Raw genomic sequence first — 22,455 nt, 5'->3', positions numbered from 1 at the left:
TAGAAAATTCAGTACATTTTTTGCTTTGTTGGTCATTGTAAGAACTGCCTGGCCCTGTCTTTGGTCAATCTCCATACAAAGGTAGTTCTACTCCACCTGCCATTCAAGTTTTTGTCACTCGACAAGGGGGCACTCTTTACATCTAGAGGAAAAGAGATTTCATCTCAAAGTACGTAAAGGTTTCTTCACAGTAAGAGTTGTGAAAATGTGGAATAGACTCCCTCCAGAGGTGGTTCTGGCCAGCTCAGTAGATTGCTTTAAGAAAGGCTTGGATATTTCCTAAATGTACATAATATAACTGGGTACTAACATTTATAGGTAAAGAGTTCATCCAGGGAAAATCCGATTGCCTCTCGGGGGATCAGGAAGGAATTTCTTTCCCCTGCTGTAGAAAATTGGATCATGCTCTCCTGGGGTTTTCCGCCTTCTTCTGGATCAACTGTGGGTATATGGGGTTGTATGATATATATTTTTTTCTTTTTTTTTATGGTTTAACTAGATGGACTTGTGTCTTTTTGTAACCTGACTAACTATGTAACCCTGAGCTGCGTTCTCATCGTCATATCGCACGGTCCTTTTGCCCTGGTTCCGTGTATGGATCTTACTGCGATGTGTTAACTTTTTACGGCTTCCAGTGTCCAGTTCTTCCCAATTGTCATTGCTGCTGCTCCTCGCCCTCTTTCTCTTTTGATCGGTTGCTTTAGGTCTCAGTGAATAATTCCTCTTGTTCATTCTGTGTTTGACGACACTTGTGTTGTCTGAGAGAGAGAACCTTGAATCAGAGAACTGAACTTCGTTCTTTTTAGATAATGAACTCTCTCCAGAGCTGTTATATTCACTTCCTGAATTGGAGGCATCCTCGCAGTCGCTTAATTCTTTTGTTTTTCTAGCAGGAGGAGATACTAGAGAGGATGCGTCACTCTTTCGCTTTTTAGTTGATGAGCTTCTTAGTTGATGTGCAGTCCGGGGCAATGGTCTGTCTAGACAGGGACTCCGTAAGTATGCATTAGCCTCTGCTACACAATTGGTCAGGACTACCCTACATTCCTTTAGTTGTCTTCGGCTCAAAGTGTTCTGGGCTCCCTTTAATACTGGTACAACACTTTCTGGGGAGGACGATGAGTCTGAGTCAGATTCCACAATGCGCCTACAAGAATTGGTGGCCAGGCGGGGGCATTGAGAGTCCAAGCTTTCATCCTTACTTTGGTTGCCACTATTGACATGATGGCTGGAGAACTTACAGTTGTTATATTCAGTTCCTGAATTGGAGGTGTCTTCAGAGTCGTTTAATAGTTTTGTTTTTCTAGCAGGAGGAGATGCTCCCGAGGATGCGTCACGCCTTCGCTTTTTGCCGAAGGAAGTTTCAAATGCTGAATCAGAATTACTGTCAGAGCTTCTTGGTTGATGTGCAGTCCGGGGCAATGGTCTGTCTAGACAGGGACTCTGTAAGTATGCATTAGTCTCTGCTACACAATTGGTCAGAACTACCCTACATTCCTTTAGTTGTCTATGACTGAAAGTCTTCTGCGCTCCCTTTAATACTGGTACAACACTTTCTGGGGAGGACGATGAGTCTGAGTCATATTCCACAATGCGCCTATGAGAAATTGTGGCAAGGCGAGGGCATGAAGAGTCCAAGCTCTCATCCTTACTTTGGTTCCCACCGATGACATGATGGCTGGAGAACTTACAGTTGTTATATTCAGTTAATGAATTGGAGGTGTCCTCGGAGTCATTTAATAGTTTTGTTTTTCTAGCAGGAGGAGATGCTACCGAGGATGCGTCACGCCTTCGCTTTTTGCTAACCAAAGTTTCAAATGCTGAATCAGAATCACTGTCGGAGCTTCTTGGTTCATGTGCAGTCCGGGGCAATGGTCTGTCTAGACAGGGACTCTGTAAGTAGGCATTAGCCTCAGCTACACAATTGGTCAGGACTACCCTACATTCCTGGAGCGGTCTATGGCTGAGATTGTTCTGGGCTCCCTTTGATACAACACTTTCTGAGTTAGATTCCACAATGCACCTACGAAACTTTAAACAAGTCCTTCTTGGGATCTTAGAGGCTCTCTTCCTTCTGCGCTTTTGATCACTCTCACTACCGGTCTCTTCCTCACTGCCATCTAGGAGCAGTTTATTGGCCCTTGCTGCAGCTGTCCGGTGTGGCAGTGTTCTGCTGTTTTTGCTTACGCTACAGTCACTATCTGAATTGGAGGCACTGTCTGTCGCGTCAGGCATACGCTTTATCTTATTGGCCGCCATGGCAGCGCTCTTGCGGAGAGTTTTCTTCCTTGTTCCCTGATGAGAGTTTCCCTCAGATGCAGAGTCTGAATCATCAGAATTACTTCCAATTTTCTGTTTGACAGATGTAGTTCTCCTTTGGTTATTGCCCTGAGATGCTAAACAAAAAAAGAAAAACAAGTTATTTTTCTCACAAGACCTCTTACTTCAAGGGAATGTTTGAGGAGATAAATATAAGCTGCTATTTCTTTTTTATTTTAACCACTTAAGCCCCGGACCATTATGCAGCGAAAGGACCAGGCCCCTTTTTGCGATTCGGCACTGCGTCGCTTTAACTGACAATTACGCAGTCGTGCGACGTGGCTCCCAAACACATTTTACGTCCTTTTTTTGCCACAAATAGAGCTTTATTTTGGTGATATTTGATCATCTCTGTGGTTTTTATTTTTTGCGCTATAAACCAAAATAGAGCGACAATTTTGAAAAAAAATTCAATATTTTTTACTTATTGCTATAATAAATATCCCCCAAAAATATATATAAAAAAATGCTTTTTTTTCCCTCAGTTTAGGTCGATACGTATTCTCCTACATATGTTTGGTAAAAAAAAAATTGCAATAAGCGTTTATTGATTGGTTTGCGCAAAAGTTATAGCGTCTACAAAATAGGGGATAGTTTCATGGCATTTTTATTAATATTTTTTTTTTTTTACTACTAATGGCGGCGATCTGCGATTAGTAGGGGTTAAGTGTGTCCTAGTTTGTGATTCTTACTGTTGGGGGGCGTGGGACGTCACTGATTGTCGTTCCCTATGACAGGGAACAGACGATCAGTGACAAGCCACGGAGAAGAACGGAGAAGGGTTTGTTTACACTTACCTCTCTCCGTTCTTCAGCTCTGTGACCCGATCGCGGGACACCAGCGGCGTTCAGGTCCGCGGGTGCAGTTACGGGGCTTCGGACCTGGTCGCGAGCGCACCGCCGGCGGCGCGCTCGCGTCCCACAGCTGGGTTCTTAAAGGAGACATACATGTACGCCCTTGTGCCCAGCCGTGCCATTCTGTTGATGTATATCATCGTGCGGCGGTCCACAAGCGGTTAAAGACTTTCCACAAAGCCTATTGTCAGATAATCACTGGGTGGGACATTCATCTTTCAGGGTGGATGTCATATGACGTCCTCCCTAAACATGCTACGTTCCAGCGCAATCTGTCACCAGCTGTGTCCACTATATGACTGATCAGTGTACAAACCTGCTGCCGGTACCATGTGATTGCTGTGACCAATCACAGTAGATCACATGACAATTGTAAATAAGGAATGGCTTCAATTCATACCATTTCTTGTGTACAATTGTGTTGCTAGCTGTGATTTGTCACAAGGATTACATGTTACAGACAGGGTCAGGCCCCATACACACGATCCGCGGATAAATCCTCTGCGGATTTTAATCCGATGGAGTGTACACACCATCGGATTGAAATCTGCGCCGAATTACCATCGCGGTGACGTGTCTCGCCGTCGCCGCGATGATGACGCGGCGACGTGCGCGCCGCTGTCATATAAGGATATCTACGCATGCGTCGAATCATTACGACGCATGCGAGGGATGGGTTCGGACGGATCGATCCGGTGAGTCTGTACAGACCACCGGATCGATCCGCTGGTGCCGATTCCAGCGGATAGATTTGTAGACATGTCTACAAATTTTTATCTGCTGGAATTCGGAAATATCCGCGGATAAATATCCGCTGGAACGTACACACCAGGGGATCTATCCGCTGAAACCGATCCGCTGAGATTTTTCAGCGGATGGATCCTCTCGTGTGTATGGGGCCTCAATCTCAGCCCATCTGTACCATGTGATTAGCTGTGGGCAATCACAGCTAACCACAATAGTAAACACTGAATGAATCAGTTTCACTCAGTAAAAATAGTTGCTTATGATTGCTTATACCAGTGAATTTCACTGGTATAAGCAATCATAATGTGTAAAAAAAATCCAGATCACTTCCCCAGAAAGGGAAACTTTTTTTTTCTTTAAAATTTTTGGTCTTTTTTCCTTTAAAAATAAATAAATAAAAAAACAGCAGTTATTAACCACTTCCCACCCTGCGGCCGACTTTATACGGCCGCAAGGTGGCTCTCATCTGTCGGGAGGCCGTCTATAGACAGCCTCCGGCCGCCGCGTCACACAGGTGCCGATGCGCGTACCTGGCGTCCGCGATGTCCGCCAGGCACCCGCGATCGGCAGTCACAGAGCCAGGGACGCGGAGCTTTGTGTGTAAACACAGAGCTTCACTTCCTGTCAAGGAGAGGAGACCAATGGTGTGTCCCTTGTACATAGGGACAACCATCGGTCACCTCCCCCAGTCAGTCCCCCTCCCCCACAGTAAGAATCACTCCCAGGGTACATATTTAACCCCTTGATACCCCCTAGTTTTAAGCCCTTCCCTGCCAGTCACATTTATACAGTAACCAGTGCATTTTTATAGCACTGTTCGCTGTATAAATGTGAATGGTCCCAAAAATGTGTCAAAAGTGTCCGATGTGTCCGCCGTAAAATCGCAGTCATGACAAAAATCGCAGATTGCCGCCATTACTAGTAAAAAAAAAAAAAGTAATAATCCTATCCCTTATTTTGTAGGCGTTATAACGTTTGGGCAAACCAATCACTATACGCTTATTGTGATTTTTTTTATACCAAAAATATGTAGAAGAATACATATCGGACTAAACTGAATTTTTTTTTTTTTTATTAAATGGGATATTTATTATAGCAAAAACTAAAAAATATTGTGTTTTTTTCAAAATTGTCGCTCTATTTTTGTTTATAGCGCAAAAAATTAAAACGGCACAGGTGATCAAATACCACCAAAAGAAAGCTCTATTTGTGGGAAAAAAAGGACGTACATTTTGTTTGGGAGCCACGTCGCAATTGTCATTCAAAGCGTGACAGTGCCAAATGCTGAAATTTCCCCTGGGCAGGAAGGGGGCATATGTGCCCAGTAAGCAAGTGGTTAAATACCACTAAAAGGAAGCCCTATACAGTGCCTTGATAAAGTATTCATACTCCTTAGAATTTTCCACATGTTGTCATGTTACAACCAAAAACTTAAATGTATTTTATTGGGATTTTATGTGATGAACCAACACAAAGTGGCACATAATTGTGAAGTGGAAGGAAAATGATAAATGGTTTTCCAAAGTTTTTACAAATAAATATGTGAAAAGTGTGGCGAGCATTTGTATTCAGCACCCTTTACTCTGATATCCCTAACTAAAATCTAGTGAAACCAATTGCCTTCAGAAAGCATCTAATTAGTAAATAGTCCAGTTGTGTTTAATTTAATTACAGCATAAATACAGCTGTTCTGTGAAGCCCTCATAGGTTTGTTAGAGAATCTTAGCGAACAAACAGCATCATGAAGGCCAAGGAACACACCAGACAGGTCAGGGATAAAGTTGTGGAGAAGTGTAAAGCAGGGTTAGGTTATAAAAAAATATCCCAAGCTTTGAACTCATGGAGCACTGTTCAATGCATCATCTGAAAATGGAAAGAGTATGGCACAACTGCAAACCTATCAAGACATGGCCGTCCACCTAAACTGACCAGCCGGGCAAGGAGAGCATTCATCAGAGAAGCAGCTAAGAGGCCCATGGTAACTCTGGAGGAGCTGCAGAGACCCAGGGGGGAGAATCTGTCCACAGGACAACTATTAGTCGTTCTCTCCACAAATCTGCCCTTTATAGAAGAGTGACAAGAAGAAATCCATTGTTGAAAGAAAGCCATAGGAAGTGTGGTTTTCAGTTTGTGAGAAGCCATGTGGGGGACACAGCAAACATGTGGAAGAAGGTGCTCTGGTCATATGAGACCAAAATGTAACTTTTTGGTCTAAAAACAAAATGCTGTGTGCGGGGGAAAACTAACACTGGACATCACCCTGAACACACCATCCCCACTGTGAAACATGGTGGTGGCAGCATCATACTGTATTGTGGGGATGCTTTTCTTCAGCAGGGACAGGGAAGCTGGTCAGAGTTGATGGAAAGATGGATGGAGCCGAATACAGGACAATCTTAGAAGAAAACCTGTCATGCCGCGTACACACAATCAGAATTTCTGATGGAAAAAGTCAGACAGACTTGTAGCCCCGAGTTTTTTCATCAGAAATTCCAATGAATTCCATCGGAGTTTAGATATAGAACATGTTCTATTTTTCTCTGATGGAATTCCGTCGGAATTTCCGATGTGATTTGGTCAGGCAAAAGCCTGATCGTGTGTACGCGGCATTAAAGTCTGCAAAAGACTTGAGACTGGGGTGGAGGTTCACCTTCCAGCAAGACAATGACCCAAAACACACAGCTAGAGCTACAATGGAATGGTTTAGATCAAAGAATATTCATGTGTTAGAATGGCCCAGTCACAGTCCAGACCTAAGCCCCCATTCACATCTAGGCGTTTTTACGCCTGTAGTGCTACGAGGGATGAGAACACATGTCCCTCTATGGAGATGGTTCACATCTCCACGCCAAATGCCTGACGCCTGCCGCCTGAAAAAAGGTCCCGGACCTTTTTTTCAGGCGGCTTTCGGCTAGGAGATGGGAAGCATCTCCATAGAGGGGGTCAATCTGGGGCACATCTAGGCGGACAATACCAGCGTTTTGTCGCCGCAAATCGCGGTACAAAATGCCGCTATTTGTACCGCGATTTGCGGCGACAAAACGCCGCGAATTTGTCTGCCTAGGTGTGAATGGAGCCTAAATCTAATTGAGAATCTGGGACAAGACTTGAAAATTGCTGATCACAGATGCTCTCCATCCAATCTGACAGAACTTGAGATATTTTGAAAAGAAGAATGGGCAACAATGTCCCTCTCTAGATGTGCAAAGCTGGTAGAGACATCCCCCAAAAAGACTTGCAGCTGTAATTGCAGAGAAAGGCGGTTCTACAAAGTATTGACTCCGGAGGGCGCCATACAAATGCCCCCCACACTTTTCACATATTTATTTGTAGAACATTTGGAAAATTACTTCCCAATTATGTGCCACTTTGTGTTGGTCTATCGCATAAAATACATTTACATTTTTGGTTGAAACATGACAACATGTGGAAAATGTCAAGGGGTATGAATACTTTCTCAAGGCACCGTCTCAAAGTAATGGTATAAAACGCATTTAAACTGAAAAAGTACCTGACAATAAAGGGGTATTACAGGCTGGTACTCAAATGGTTAAACACAATAAAAACCACAACACTTCTCATACTTCTGGGAAAATGTAGTTGGTAAGGTTGAACCTCTTCTAACCTCTTCAATTCAACTTCATTTTCATGCAACTCTTTCAGATAAAAAGAATATTTTTCTGATAGATCTACCCAACACAGCTGGAATTAAAGAAATTGGTGTATCTCACATTGTAACATCTGATCTCTGCACCTGCTATTCATGGCTCTGCCCTTTGGAGCCATTATCTTGTTATGTAAGGAATCAGTTTTCTCATGGGACTTACCGCCAGAGCTAGAAGATGACGTGCGGGAGGAATGTGCCAAAGCAGAAGTAGAAGAGGAGTCCGTGTCACTCTCTATAAATGATATACACAATACATGTTATTTACCAACACAAAGCAACACTAAAGTCATTTTACATTACAGGCAGAAGCGGCCAATCAATAAGGGGCACCCCCCCACCCCACAGTTTCCGTGCAGGGATGCATGCGGGGCACCGGACTCATAGGGCCAGATTCACAAAACAGATACGACGGCGTATCTCCGTTGTATCTCTGTGATCCGCCCGTCCTAACTATGCGGCTGATTCATAGAATCAGTTACGCATAGATAGCCCTAAGATCCGACAGGTGTAATTGACTTACACCGTCGTATCTTAGGCTGCAATTCTAGGCCGGCCGCTAGGTGGCGAGGCCATTGCGGTCGGCGTAGAATATGCAAATGATTAGTTACGGCGATTCACGAACGTCCGCGATACCCGTCGATCTAAATTTACGTAGTTTCCGTAGCGATACGCGTCGTAAAGTAAGGGCTGCCTCCTAGGTGGTCTAAGTAATGTTAAGTATGGCCGTTGTTCCCGCGTCGAAATTTAAAAAATCACGTCGTTTGCGTAAGTTGTCCGTGAATGGCGCTGGACGCCATTTACGTTAACGTCAAACCAATGACGTCCTTGCGACGTCATTTAGCGCAATGCACGTCGGGTAATTTTCCAGACGGAGCATGCGCAGTACGTTCGGCGCGGGAACGCGCCTAATTTAAATGGTGCCCACCCCATTTGAATTAGGCGGGCTTGCGCCGAGCGGATTTACGTTACACTGCCGCAAGTTTACAGGTAAGAGCTTTGTGAATCAGGCACTTACGCTGTAAACTTGCGGCGGTGTAACGTAAATCAGATACGTTACGCTGCCACGGAGCAACGTAAATGTACCTGAATCTGGCCCATAGGTTTTTATGAGATTTTTATTTTCAAGCCACGTGATTAGAGCCTTGGCTTGACAAAGGGTGGGCTCGGGGGGCAGTGCCCATCCGCTTGTGACGCTAGCAAATTAATATTTGCTGTCGGTTTCCGGCTTCTCCTCCTGGCCAATCAGGGCAGGAGACGGATCTAAAGAAGACTGGGTGACCCGGGAGGAGAAGCTGGGGAAGCAGTTACTCTGGAGGAGTGAGTGCCGACCTGGGGGGGTTGTTTGCTGGCCCCCCCAAAAAAGTTTAGCACCAGCCACCACTGATTACAGGTTATGTGTACCAGGTGCTAAATCCATTGTGTACACTATGGGGTAGATTCAGAGAGAAGATACGACGGCGTATCTCCAGATACGCCATCGTATCTCTGAGTCCGGCCAGTCGTATCTATGTGCCTGATTCATAGAATCAGTTACGCATAGATTTCCCTAAGATCCGACCGGCGTAAGTGTTTTACACCGTCGTATCTTAGGCTGCATATTTACGCTGGCCACTAGGTGGCGCTTCCATAGATTTACGCGAGGAATATGCATATGGAATATGGAATATGCTAGATACGCCGATTCAGAAACGTTGTTTACGTTAGGCTTTTTTCGGCGTATAGTTACCCCTGCTATATGAGGCGTATCCTATGTTAAGTATGGCCGTTGTTCCCGCGTCGAGTTTTGAAAATTTTACGTCGTTTGCGTAAGTCGTTCACGAATAGGGCTGGACGTAATTTACGTTCACGTCGAAAGCAATGACGATTTGCGGCGGAATTTCGAGCATGCGCACTGGGATTTTTTCACGAACGGCGCATGCGCTGTTTGTAAAAAAACATCAAGTACGCGGGGTCACAGTTAATATACATAAAACACGCCCACATCATCCACATTTGAATTAGGCGGGCTTACGCTGACACAGATACGTTACGCCGCCGTAACCAAGGGCGCAAGTTGTTTCTGAATACAGAACTTGCGCCCTAAATTACGGCGGCGTAACGTATCTGAGATACGTTACGCCGGGTGGACAGATAGACCATTCTATCTGAATCTACCCCTATATATATATATAGGGGTATATATATATATATATATATATCTCAAAACTTCTCAAATTATCTTGTGTATTGTCTAGAATTTATTTCAAGTGTATATCAAATGTATCAATTGTATCAATGTATCATGTACATGTTGATGCATTTGAAATTAATTCTATTCATTGAGTGAGAGACTTTAGGACAGTGGTCTCAAAGTACCGGCCCGCGGGCCATTTGCGGCCCGCGGACCAGTTATAAATGGCCCTCAGGCAGGGTGGAAGTGAGGGGAGCAAAAAAATAAAAAAAAAAAAATTTTTTTTTTGAGCTGGTGCCATCTGGTGGTGAGCCGTTGGTATTACAAGTTATTACCACCAGATGTGAGCTGGCACCATCTGGTGGTGGCCGTTGGTATTACAAGTTAAGCATTACAAGTTAAACAGCAATTCTAATGTCATTTTACACTATTTTCACTGCCATATTCTTTCCTCTAATTAGAACCCCCAAACATTATATATATTTTTTATCCTAACACCCTAGAGAATAAAATAGCGATCATTGCAATACTTTCTGTTACGCCGTATTTGCGCAGCGGTCTTACAAGCGCACTTTTTTGGGAAAAAATTACACTTTTTTTAATAAAAAAATAAGACAACAGTAAAGTTATCCCCATTTTTTTTAATATTATGAAAGATAATGTTACGCCGAGTAAATTCATACCCAACATGTCACGCTTCAAAATTGTGTCCGCTTGTGGAATGCCGACAAACTTTTTTACCCTTTAAAATCTCCATAGGCGACGTTTAAAAAAATCTACATGTTGCATGTTTTAAGTTACAGAGGAGCTAGAATTATTGCTCTCACTCTACCAATCGCGGCAATACCTCACATGTGTGGTTTGAACACTGTTTACATATGCGGGCGCTGCTCACGTATGTGTTCGCTTCTGCGCGCAAGCTCGTCGGGACGGGGTGCGTTTTCTGGCTCCTAACTTTTTTAGCTGGCTCCTAGATTCCAAGCAAATTTGTCAAACCCTGACTTACACCAGTGCTGGTGGTAATAATGCGCTCGTTGACACCAGTGCTGGTGGTAATAATGCGCTCGCTGACACCAGTGCTGGGGGTAATAATGCGCTCGCTGACACCAGTGCTGTTGTTTTTGAAGTTTGAAAGTTTGCATGCGGCCCCCCATGGCATATGAAAACTTGTCTTGTGGCCCTCAGGTAATTTGAGTTTGAGACCCCTGCTTTAGGAGCATGGTAACAACGGTAGTTGTTCTCTGCCAAGAAATACAGTACAGTAAAACCTTGGTTTGAGAGCGTGTTGCAGGACAAGCTTAATTTTTTTTAAATTATGTCTTGATATAAGAGCAGCGTCATGTCACAACTGAGTATAAAAAAATAAGTGGGGAGCCTCTAAGTGTAGCAATATGGTTACATTTAATGAAGGTACAACATTTAGCAACATATTGATACACTTATGCCGCATACACACCATCACTTTATGTGATGAAAAAAAACGACACTTTCTGTGAAGTAAAAAATGACGTTTTTGAAACTTCAATTTTCAAAGACGAAGTTGCCTACACACCATCGTTTTTCTCACAATGTTCTTGCAAAGTGAGGTTACGTTCACCAGGTTTTACCATTGAAGCTTGCTTCATAAGTAGCTTCTGGGCATGCGTGGATGAAAAAATGTCTTAGAAAACGACGTTTTTTGCTACACACGGTCAATTTCTGTGAAGTAAAAAGTGCACTTTTGAAAAACGACACATAAAATTGAAGCATGCTTCAATTTTTTTTGGTCGTTTTTTACAAGACATAAAACAACGTTTTCCCCCACACACAGTCAATTAAAGTGACGTTTTTAAAAACGTCATTTTTTTTCATCACATAAAGTGATGGTGTGTACGCGGCATAAGAGGCGCCTCTCTTCTCTTTTATATTCTGTAAAAAAAATGCTTTGATATACAAGTGCTTTGGATTACAAGCATGTTTCTGGAACGAATTATGCTCACAAACCAAGGTTTTACTGTATATGCAGAATATATTAGGTAGCGACGCTGCACCAATTTACAAAAGTAGTTCCTGCACTGCTTCTGTCGATTTTGGGGGTGATTTCAATAGACATCTGTACATAAATCCACACAGATGTCTTTCAAGTCACCCCCGAAGTCAGACTGAAGTGCAGCTTTGAAATTATGCGCGTTTATCTGAACTAGGACTTAGGCCCCGTACACACGAGGAGACATGTCCGATGAAAACGGTCCGCGGACCGTTTTCATCGGACATGTCTCCTGGGAGCTTTTGGTCTGATGTGTGTACACACCATCAGACCAAAATCCCAGCGGACAGAGAACGCGGTGACGTAGAAGACACCAACGTTCTCAAACACGGAAGTGCAATGCTTCCACGCATGCGTCTAATCAATTTGACGCATGCGCGGGATTTCCGGACGCTGGTTACAGGACATGTCCGATTAGGTGTACTAACCATCGGACATGTCTGACGGACATGTTTCCAGCGGACAAGTTTCTTAGCTTGCTAAGAAACTTTAGTCCGCTAGAAACCTGTCCACTAGGCCGTACACATGGTCGGACATGTCCGCGGACCAGTTTCAGCGGACATGTTCGACCGTGTGTACGCGGCCTCAGGGTTTATTTACACTTGCAGTCAGGGGGTGGTAAAAAAAATAGGCTTGGTCTTGGTTTCCCAGTACACCCTCTACCCCCTGACTGCACACCTTAAAATAACATGGTGGCCATATGAGGAAAAAATAAACCAATCCATTTAGCTGGTAAATCATATCACTTTATTGGGCACATCTGTTCAATTGCTTGGTAACACAAATTGCTAATCAGCCAATCACATGGCAGAAACTCAATGCATTTAGGCATCTTGACGTGGTGATGACTTGCTGAAATGTTCAAACTGAGCATCAGAATGGTAAAGAAAGGGGATTTAAGTGACTTTGAACGTGGCATCGTTGTTGGTGCCAGACGGGCTGGTCTGAGTATTTCAAAAACTGCTGATCTACTGGGATTTTTACACACAATCATCGCTTGAGTTTACAGAGAATGGTGGGGAAAAGAGAAAATATCCAGTGAGTGGCAGGTGTGTGGAGGAAAATGCCTCGTTGATGTCAGAGGTCAGAGGAGAATGGGCAGACTGGTTCCAGATGATAGAAAGGCAACAGCAACTGAATTAACCACTCGTTAAAACCAAGGTATGCAGAATACCATCTCTGAACACCCTACACATAGAACCTTAAAGCAGATAGGCTACAGCAGCAGAAGACCACACCGGGGGCCACTCCTGTCAACTAAGAACAGGAAACTGAGGCTACGATTCACACAGGATCACCAAAATTGGACAATAGAAGATTGGAAAAACATTGCCTAGTCTGATGAGTCTCGATTTCAGCTGTGACATTCAGATGGTCGGGTCAGAATTTGGCGTAAACAACATGAAAGCATGGATCCATCCTGCCTTGTATCAACGGTTCAGACTGCTGGTGGTGGTGTAATGGTTGTGGGGGATATTTTCTCTGCATACTTTGGGTTCCTTAGTACCGATTGTGTATTGTTTAAACACCATGACCTACCTGAGTATTGTTGCTGACCATGTCCATCCCTTTATGACTACAGTGTCCCCATCTTCTGATGGCTCCTTCCAGCAGGATAATGTACCATGTCACAAAGCTCCAATCATCTCACCACTGGACAATGAGGTCCCTGTACTCCAATGGCCTCCACACTCACCAGATCTCATCCAATAGAGCTCCATTGGGATGTGTGGACATTCGCATCATGAATGAGCAGCCGACAAATCTGCAGCAACTGCATGATGCCATCATGTCACTATGGACCAAAATCTCTGAGGAACTTTTCCAACACCTTGTGGAATCTATGCCACGAAGAATGAAGGCAGTTCTGAAGGCAAAAGGGGGTCCAACCCGGTACTAGCAAGGTGTACCTAATAAAGCGGCCGGTGAGTGTACGTGGCCCTCATGTAGCAGGTTGGGAACTCGGGTAGTACAATCAGTGAGCGTTGTCACCCTAGGACAGGAAGTGTATTACTGGCAGAATTGCCAGGTGAAACTAAAGAAAAAAAGTAAAACTAATGAAGCCACCACATCTAGGGACTGATAAGCTCCAAGATATTACATTTTAGTTCTCGGGATCCTGCATAGAAGCCCTTCAAAACATATTTCCGATACATGGAGCACCTTACCTTCCACTACATCTGACGCACCAGTTTTCATTTTGGAGTATGCCGACCTGATAAGAAGAAAATGTGTGAAGGTTACAAATGGAATGATTTTGCAGGACATGATTTAATAATGAGTTGAAAACGTGTTAAACTGTTCAAGAGCAAGAGGAGATTTGCCATATAAATCCCCCGCACAGCCTTTCACTGGGAAGATCAGTTTACTGCTGTTTCTCCTCCCCCCAGCTCATATGCAGCTGAGGGAATAAGATCACTTTTATATATATAAAGGGGGTGTGTAATGTTTTTTTTATATCTATGCACAAATGATTTCCATTTTAAATTGGGTGAAAAAAAAAACGAAAACATAATGAGCTAGTATGCTCATTGTGATTGACTTACCTGAGATCGCAGCCCCCGAAGTTCTCCTCCGTGCCCTACGCCGCTGCCATCTTCTTCCTGTTTTCGCCGCTCCGGCGCTGTGATTGGCCAGAGCGGCGATGACGTCACTCCCGCGCATGCGCTTGGGACCGGCAGATCCCCGCGCATGCTCGGAAATACGGCATTAAAGGAACACTAAAGGCAGATTTTTTTTTTAAAATAACAAACATGTTATACTTACCTCCACTGTGCAGCTCGTTTTGCACAAAGTGGCCCCAAATCCTGTCTTCTGGGGTCCCTCGGCGGCTGTCTTGGCTCCTCCTCGCAAAAGCTTTCCACGTTCATGCGAGCTCCCTCGCATGGTGGAAAGCTTTTGCGAGCGCGCTCCCGTGATACAGCGGCGGCCATAGCCTCGCCCCCCCTCACACTCGGCCTCGCCCCCCCGGCGCGCCGTGTTATCCGCTGTGATTGACAGCAGCGCCAGCCAATGGCTGCGCTGCTATCAATCCGCCCAGCCTAGCCAATTAACGGCCAGGCTGGGAACCGAACAGGATGACAAGCACACACCTGGGACTTTCGAACGGTTAGGTAAGTAAAACGGGGGGGGGGGGGGCTCCGCTGTTAGATGTTTTTTTACCTTAATGCATAGGATGCATTAACCACTTGCTTACTGGGCACATAAACCCCCTTCGTTCCCAGGCGAAATCTCAGCGTCCGGCACTGCGTCGCTTTAACTGACAATTGCGCGGTCGTGCGACGTGGCTCCCAAACAAAATTGGCGTCCTTTTTTCCCCACAAATAGAGCTTTATTTTGGTGGTATTTGATCACCTCTGCGGTTTTTATTTTTTGCGCTATAAACAAAAAAAGAGCAACAATTTAAAAAAAATATATATTTTTTTTACTTGTTGCTATAATAAATATCCCAATTTTTTTTTAAAAAAACTATTTTTTTTCTCAGTTAAGGCCGATACGTATTTTTCGACGTATTTTTGTAAAAAAAAAAAAAAAAATCGCAATAAGCGACTGGTTTGCGCAAAAGTTATAGCGCCTACAAAATGGGGAACAGAATTATGATTTTTTTTATTATTTTTTTTTTTACTAGTAATGGCGGCGATCTGCGATTTTTATTGGGACTGGGATATTGCGGCGGACGTATCGGACACTTTTGACACAAATTTGGCGCCATTCACATTTATACAGCGATCAGTGCTATAAAAATGCACGAATTACTGTATAAATGTGACTGGCAGTGAAGGGGTTAACACTAGGGGGTGAGGAAGGGGTTAACTGTGTAGCCTGGGTGTGTTCTAACTGTGTGGGGGGAGGGGGGTGACTGGGGGCGGTGACCGATCTGTGTCTCTATGTACAAGAGACACAGATCGGTCTCCTCTCCTCTGACAGCACGTGGAGCTCTGTGTTTACACACAGAGCTCCACGTCCCTGCTGTCACCTGCCGTGTCACCGACGATCGCGTGTACCCGGCGGACATCGCGGCCGCCAGGTACACGCATCGGGTCTTCGGCGATGCGCCGGGACAGTTTTTACCCGCCGCGCGCCACCCAGTGGCGCGCGCGGGTAATGCACATACAAGGCCGTGTTTAAACGGCCACTTGGCACTTGAGAGCCGCGCTGCGGACGTATTTCGTCTATAGCGCGGATCTTAAGTAGTTAAGGTAAAAAAACGTTTACCTTTACAACCCCTTTAACCCCCGAATGTACCATTCACAAAAATGGCATGCTCAGTGCACCTGTGCCATTGTCTACAGGGCATCGGTGCCCGTTTTTGTGAAAATATCTCCTTAAAGTGGAGGTTCACCCGAAAAGTAAATTTTTAACATTAGATTCATGCTCATTTTGTCAAGGGGAATCGGGTAGTTTTTTTTAAATCGAAGCAGTACTTACCTTTTTAGAGAGCGATCTTCTCCGCCGCTTCCGGGTATGGGCTGCGGGACTGGGCGTTCCTATTTGATTGACAGGCTTCAGACGGTCACATTCATCGCGTCACGATTTTCCGAAAGCAGCCGAACGTCGGTGCGCAGGCGCCGTATAGAGCCGCACCGACGTTCGGCTACTCCTGACGCGATAGATGCGACCGTCGGAAGCCTGTCAATCAAATAGGAACGCCCAGTCCCGAAGACCATACCCGGAAGTGGCGGAGAAGATCGCTCTCTAAAACGGTAAGTACTGCTTCGATTTTAAAAAAACTACCCGATTCCCCTTGACAAAATAAGCATCAATCTAAGGTTAAAAAAAAAATTTCAGGTGAACTCCCGCTTTAACCATGTAGGTAAAGAAGATATTTCTTGCACCTACAGGTAAGCCTTAATCTAGGCGTACCTGTAGGTGAAAGTTGTGTGGTTGGGTTTACAACCACTTTAATAGTTGTTACCGCTCTGGACTGATAAGAAGTGAAATGAGATCAATTGCTACTGCACTTTGCAAATCATCATTGCTCCCTCCACTGTCCCAATAGATATGTTCTTGCTGTCATCATACCAGAGCAACAATGCTAATCACTGGTTGTACATCTGTACAGTGCGAGTGGTACTCACCGCCGAGGACAGCGCCTTAATCCCAGTGCAGAATGAGGACTTCTGATCTGATGTCTTTTATATGGCGTTACTCCTCCTACTCCTCCCACAGCTACGCAGTCTCTTTTTCCTAGAAACGAAAGTGAAACAAAGTAACATTCCCCTGTGGGGGCGGGCTCAAATTTCTCTGTCACCACTTCACTGCCACAACGTTTTTGAAGTTCCATTTAACCCCTTCGCTGCTAGGAAGGTCTAAAGATGCTGGGTAGACCCTTCACTTCCACAAGTGCCCATGCAGCCCCTTTTACATATACCAGTGTCTAAATACTCACTTTTACTCTTCTACTGCCACAAGTATCTAGAGATTATGTTTAACCACTTAAAGGGGAGTTCCAGCCTTATTTTATGTTTATTAAAAGTCAGCAGCTACAAAAGCATAGCTAATGGCTTTTAATAAACATACACTTACCTGCTCCACTGTCCAGCGCCTCCCTTCCAACTGTGGGCACCCGGCCGTGACAGCTTTCGGCTTCTCGACCGGGCACTCACTGCGCATGCACGAGCGGTGCTGCGCTATCTGAGTGGACAGGCGATCGCCTGGGACCTGTCACGTGTCCCAGGTGATCGCCTACAGGGAGGGGCCGCCAAAAGGCGATATGACGTATCGCCTAAGCGGTCCCTGGGCGGAAGTGGGACAGGAAGTCCCACTCCTACTGAAGCCCCCTCTCTCCCCCCCCCCCAAAAAAAAATTACATGCCATGTGGCAAGCGAGTCCTCGTACACACGACCGAACATGTCTGCTGAAACTGGTCCGCGGACCAGTTTCCGCGGACATGTCCGACCGTGTGTAGGGCCGACCGGACAGTTTTCCGGCCTAGCGGACAGGTTTCCAGCGGACAAAAGTTTATTTTCAAGCTAAGTAACTTGTCCGCTGGAAGCCTGTCCGTCGGACATGTCCGATGGTCAGTACGACTCATCGGACATGTCCGCTGGCCCGAAATCCCGCGCATGCGTAGAATTGATTCGACGCATGCGTGGAAGCATTGACCTTCCGCGTCAGAGAACGTCGGTGTCGTCTACGTCACCGCGTTCTCTGTCCACGGGGAATTTGGTCTGATGGTGTGTACACACATCAGACCAAATTCACCCAGCAGACATGTCCGATGAAAACGGTCCGTGGACCGTTTTCATCGGACATGTCTGGTCGTGTGTACGAGGCCTAAGGGGGCGAGGAGTAGTTTAAGCAGAAGTTTGCAATTTTGGGTGGAACTCCTCTTTAAGCCCCAGACCATTTGGCTGGCCAAAGACCAAAGCACTTCAACTTCCGCTTCAACAGACAATTGCGCGGTCGTGCGACGTGGCTCCTAAAATATTGATGTCCTTTTTTCCCCCACAAATAGCGCTTTCTTTTGGTGGTATTTGATCACCTCTGCGGTTTTTATTTTTTGTGCTATGAACAAAAATAGAGCGACAATTTTGAAAGAAATGCAATATTTTTAACATTTTGCTATAATAAATATCCCCCAAAAAATATATAAAAAAAATGTTTTCCTCAGTTTAGGTCGATATGTATTCTTCTACATATTTTTGGTAAACAAAAAAAAAATCGCAATAAGCGTTTATTGATTGGTTTGCATTAAAGTTATGGCTTCTACAAAATAGGGGATAGTTTTATGGCATTTTTATTTTACTAGTAATGGCGGCGATCAGCGATTTTTATTGTGACTGCAACATTATGGCGGAAACATTTGGCGCCATTTAGGGACCATTCACATTTATACAGCGAACAGTGCTATAAAAATGCACTTATTACTGTGTAAATGTGACTGGCAGTGAAGGGGTTAACCAGTAGGGGGCAAGGAAGGGGTTAAGTGTATCCTAGGGATGTGTTCTAACTGTAGGGGGGATGGGCTATGTGTGACACAACACTGATCACCGCTCCCGATTACAGGGAGCTGTGATCAGTGTCTTGTCACTAGGAAGAACGGGGAAATGCTTGTTAACATTAGCATTTCCCTGTTATTCCTCTCCGTGAGACGATCGCGAGAAAATGCAGCACAACTAATACTTGGATTATCCTTTGGGGTTTCCACCGTCATTCACAATTATTTTTTCACATTTGAATTACATATATTTATAGGGGGAGGTTGCACTGCACTGTTTTAAAAAAAAAAAACTTTTTTTTGAGGTGTCTTTTTTTATTTTTTTAGATCAGAGTCCCATATATCCGATTCTCTTTAGAGACCAGTCTCTAAGGGGGGTGCTGATATAAGGGGACTGTGATATAATGGGTGTTTCTAAGGAGGGGGGTGATATAAGGACACACTGATCTAATGTGGGTCTCTAGAGGGGGTGCTGATATAAGAGGAGTTCCACTTATCAAATAGAGGTCTCTAAGGTGGGGGGGGGGGTGCTGCTGATATAATGGGGGGTCTCGACTGCTGATCTAATTGCTCACCAGCAGTCAGCTCCTCCCTCCCCACAGACTCCCCTTCCCTTATGTCAGCCCCCCCCCCCCCCTCGATTAGATCAGGGAACCCACCCATCAGTGTCCCCTGCCCCAAAGACCCCCATTAGACTGCCTAACCGAGAGCCGCTTCAATCCAGGAAGTGTGGGAGCTAGAGTTTGGGGGTGGAGCTCCTCTACTGTAGTGCTATTTTCCTTCCTTCCATTGTGTGGGGGGCCTTGGGGAGAAGTGTGTCGGCAAGACACATCCGAACTGGTGCACTCACTCACAGGGCTGCTGTTAGCAATTATTGGGGACCCGTACAGCCTACCTCATGGGGTCCCCACCTCCTGAGGAGGGAAAGAGGTGGGGGGAGGGAGGTGAGAAAGGGCTGACAGAAAGGAGGGGGGCTGACAGAGAGGAGGGGTGATTGACAGGAAGGGGGGTGACGGAACAGATAAGAGAGACCTCAGGAGACACACATCGTGAGATAGGACTCCGGGAGCAAGCAGGCACGATTGGAGGTTCTCATTAGATTGAAGGAGGCCAGAGACCTTGCTACATTAGCATGATTAAGAAGATAAAACAATCCCATACTTACTTTTTAACACCCCTCCCCACCCAGGGCTGTCTTTTCCATTGGGCACGCTGGGCAGTTGCCCGGGGGCCCCACTTGCCTGGGGGGCCCCCCATCGGCTGCCCAGTGACCCCAGTAAAAAATGGTGGAGAGCGGCGGGTCAGAACTGTAGAACTGTATCGTGTCTACAGTCTCTGAGGGAGAGTCTGGAGAGGAGTCAAGAGTGGGAGTGTCGCCAGGATGGGGGTCATGGGAGAAGTCAGACACGAGGAGACTGTAGGATAAAACCAGAGCAGCCAAGCTGGAGCCATCTGACTGAGCCATGCATGTTGCACCTGAGAGGAGGTCAGTGATAGCACTGCCAGGCCCGTCAAGGGGCAGGTGGTTGCTGATGTAAGGGGGGAGTGAATACAAAAATATTAGTGACCCCCCCCTTTACCCTAGTGTATTTACTCTACGGAGGGTGGTCTCTGGTCACCAGAGTGCCCCACACATCAGAGTTCCTGGTGTTCCCCTTTACATCAGAGTCTGCAGGATTCCCCCTTACAGTGGAAGGGGGAAATCCGTCTTAGGACCCTGATGTAAGTGGGAACTGATGTAAAGAGAAAGCAGTGGACTCTGATATAAGGTAGTCTCTGGTCACCAGAGCCCCCCTCCACATCAGAGTTCCCCATTACATCATGATCTGCAGCGTTCCCCTTTACATAAGAGTTCCCTTTCACTGTAAGGGGGAATCCTGCAGACTCTGATGTAAGAGGAAACTCTGAGCAGGCTGGGTTATAGTAACCTAATCTTCAATGTCAATGAAGACATTTGTAAAACTGTAATTTTAGGTACTTTTTGTTGCAGTGCCGGTAATAAAATGTGGTTCTGCCAGTAAATTTCATAATTTTTGTCAGTAAATTCTCGTGCGTGATTGTGTAGACAGGGCCCCAGTGCACTGTATTGCCCGGGGGCCTATAATGCTCTTAAGATGGCACTGTCCCCACCCCTGTCATATTCACGTTTCTAAGGGACCCATCAGTGATGGATCTACAGTAGATTTCCCTTCAGAGCCACACATCTAAAGGATCAAAGTAACTATAAATCCATGAATGTATTTAATTATTTAAAACCATACTCCAAATGTCCATTAGATGTAATCTTTTATTGCTACAGGTGCCTGGCAGTACTCCTGAATTGTCTAGTAATTGCATTCTGTAACACCAGCTGCAATGAGCCGGTTTCCTGCTAGTGCTCAGCCTGGACACTTTGGGATTATTTACTAAACGCAAATCCACTTTGCACTACAAGTGCACTGCAGGTCCAGTGTCATCATCTCCTGAATGCAGAGCAAACAGAGACTACAGCTCAGATTGCAATATTTTACGTCACATGGTATTTGTGCAGCAGTCTTTCAAACGCAATTTCTTTTGGAAAAAATACATTTTTTTTTTAAAATGAAAACAAAACAGTAAAGTTAGCCCAATTTCTTTAGTATAATGTGAAGCATGATGTTAACCACTTCCTTACTGGGCACTTAAACCCCCTTCCTGCCCAGAGGACTTTTTGCGATTCAGCACTGCGTCGCTTTAACCGACAATTGCGCGGTCGTGCGACGTGGCTCCCAAACAAAATTGACGTCCTTTTTTTCCCACAAATAGAGCTTTCTTTTGGTGGTATTTGATCACCTTTGCGGATTTTATTTTTTGCGCTATAAACAAAAATAGAGCGACAATTTTGAAAAAAAAATAAAAATGTTTTACTTGTTGCTGTAATAAATGGCTCAATTTAAAAAAAAAAAAAAACATTTTTTATCCTCAGTCTAGGCCGATACGTATTCTACATATTTTTAGTAAAAAAAAAAAATCGCAATAAGCGACTGGTTTGCGCAAAAGTTAGAGCGCCTACAAAATAAGGGACAGAATTATTATTTTTTTATTATTTATTTTTTTACTAGTAATGGCGGCGATCTTCGATTTTTTTTGCGACTGCGACGTTATGGCGGACACATCGGACACTTTTGACACATTTTTGGCGCCATTCATATTTATACTGCAATCAGTGCTATAAATATGCACTAATTACTGTATAAATGTGACCGGCAGGGAAGGGGTTAACACTAGGGGGTGAGGAAGGGGTTAAATGTGTACCCTAATTAGTGTTCTAACTGTGGGGGAAGGGGGGTGACTGGGGGGGGGTGACCGATCTGTGTCTCTATGTACAAGAGACACAGATCCGTCTCCTCTCTCCCCTGACAGCACCGCTGTCTGCGAGAGCCGCGAATGAGAGATGATCTCATATGTAAACATACGAGATCATCTCTCATTGGCCGCACAGATCGCCTAGGAAACGGCCGCTCCGATTGGCCGTTCACGGCCATCTGTGATTGGCTGTGTCCAAGGGTCACGGCCAGCACAGCAGTTCCCCGCTGCGCGCTCGGAAGCGCGCGCGGGGAACGAGCAAAGGAGCTGCCGTCAATTGACGGCGGCTCAGAGATTTAGAACCACCCCGCGGCCGTCAATAGTCGTACGGCCGTCGGGAAGTGGTTAAGCCGAGTAAATAGATACCCAATATGCCATACTTTAAACGCACGCTCGTGGGATGGCGAC

General features: G+C 45.2%; 1 protein-coding gene across 5 annotated transcripts in view; it reads right to left on the bottom strand.

The window, feature by feature from the left end:
- Positions 1-470: 470 nt before the first annotated feature.
- The window catches only part of LOC120927972 (bromodomain and WD repeat-containing protein 1-like), a 209,478-nt gene continuing 187,493 nt past the window's right edge, over positions 471-22,455 (bottom strand). For 3 of the 5 annotated variants that reach the window (XM_040339002.1, XM_040339004.1, XM_040339001.1), the window contains exons 40-43: positions 16,862-16,970; positions 13,952-13,998; positions 7,748-7,819; positions 471-2,396 (exon numbers count right to left, since the gene is read on the bottom strand). In XM_040339002.1, coding sequence (XP_040194936.1) covers positions 496-2,396; positions 7,748-7,819; positions 13,952-13,998; positions 16,862-16,970 — 2,129 coding nt within the window. In that variant the 3' untranslated portion in view covers positions 471-495. The remainder of the gene's footprint in view (positions 2,397-7,747; positions 7,820-13,951; positions 13,999-16,861; positions 16,971-22,455) is intronic. The other 2 variants (XM_040339007.1, XM_040339005.1) reach the window with 2 other exon arrangements.

This window comes from Rana temporaria, chromosome 2, assembly GCF_905171775.1.
Source record: "Rana temporaria chromosome 2, aRanTem1.1, whole genome shotgun sequence".
NCBI lineage: Eukaryota > Metazoa > Chordata > Amphibia > Anura > Ranidae > Rana > Rana temporaria.
The sequence above is the reverse complement of the archived record's forward strand: the minus strand, read 5'-3'. Positions and strand labels throughout refer to the sequence as shown.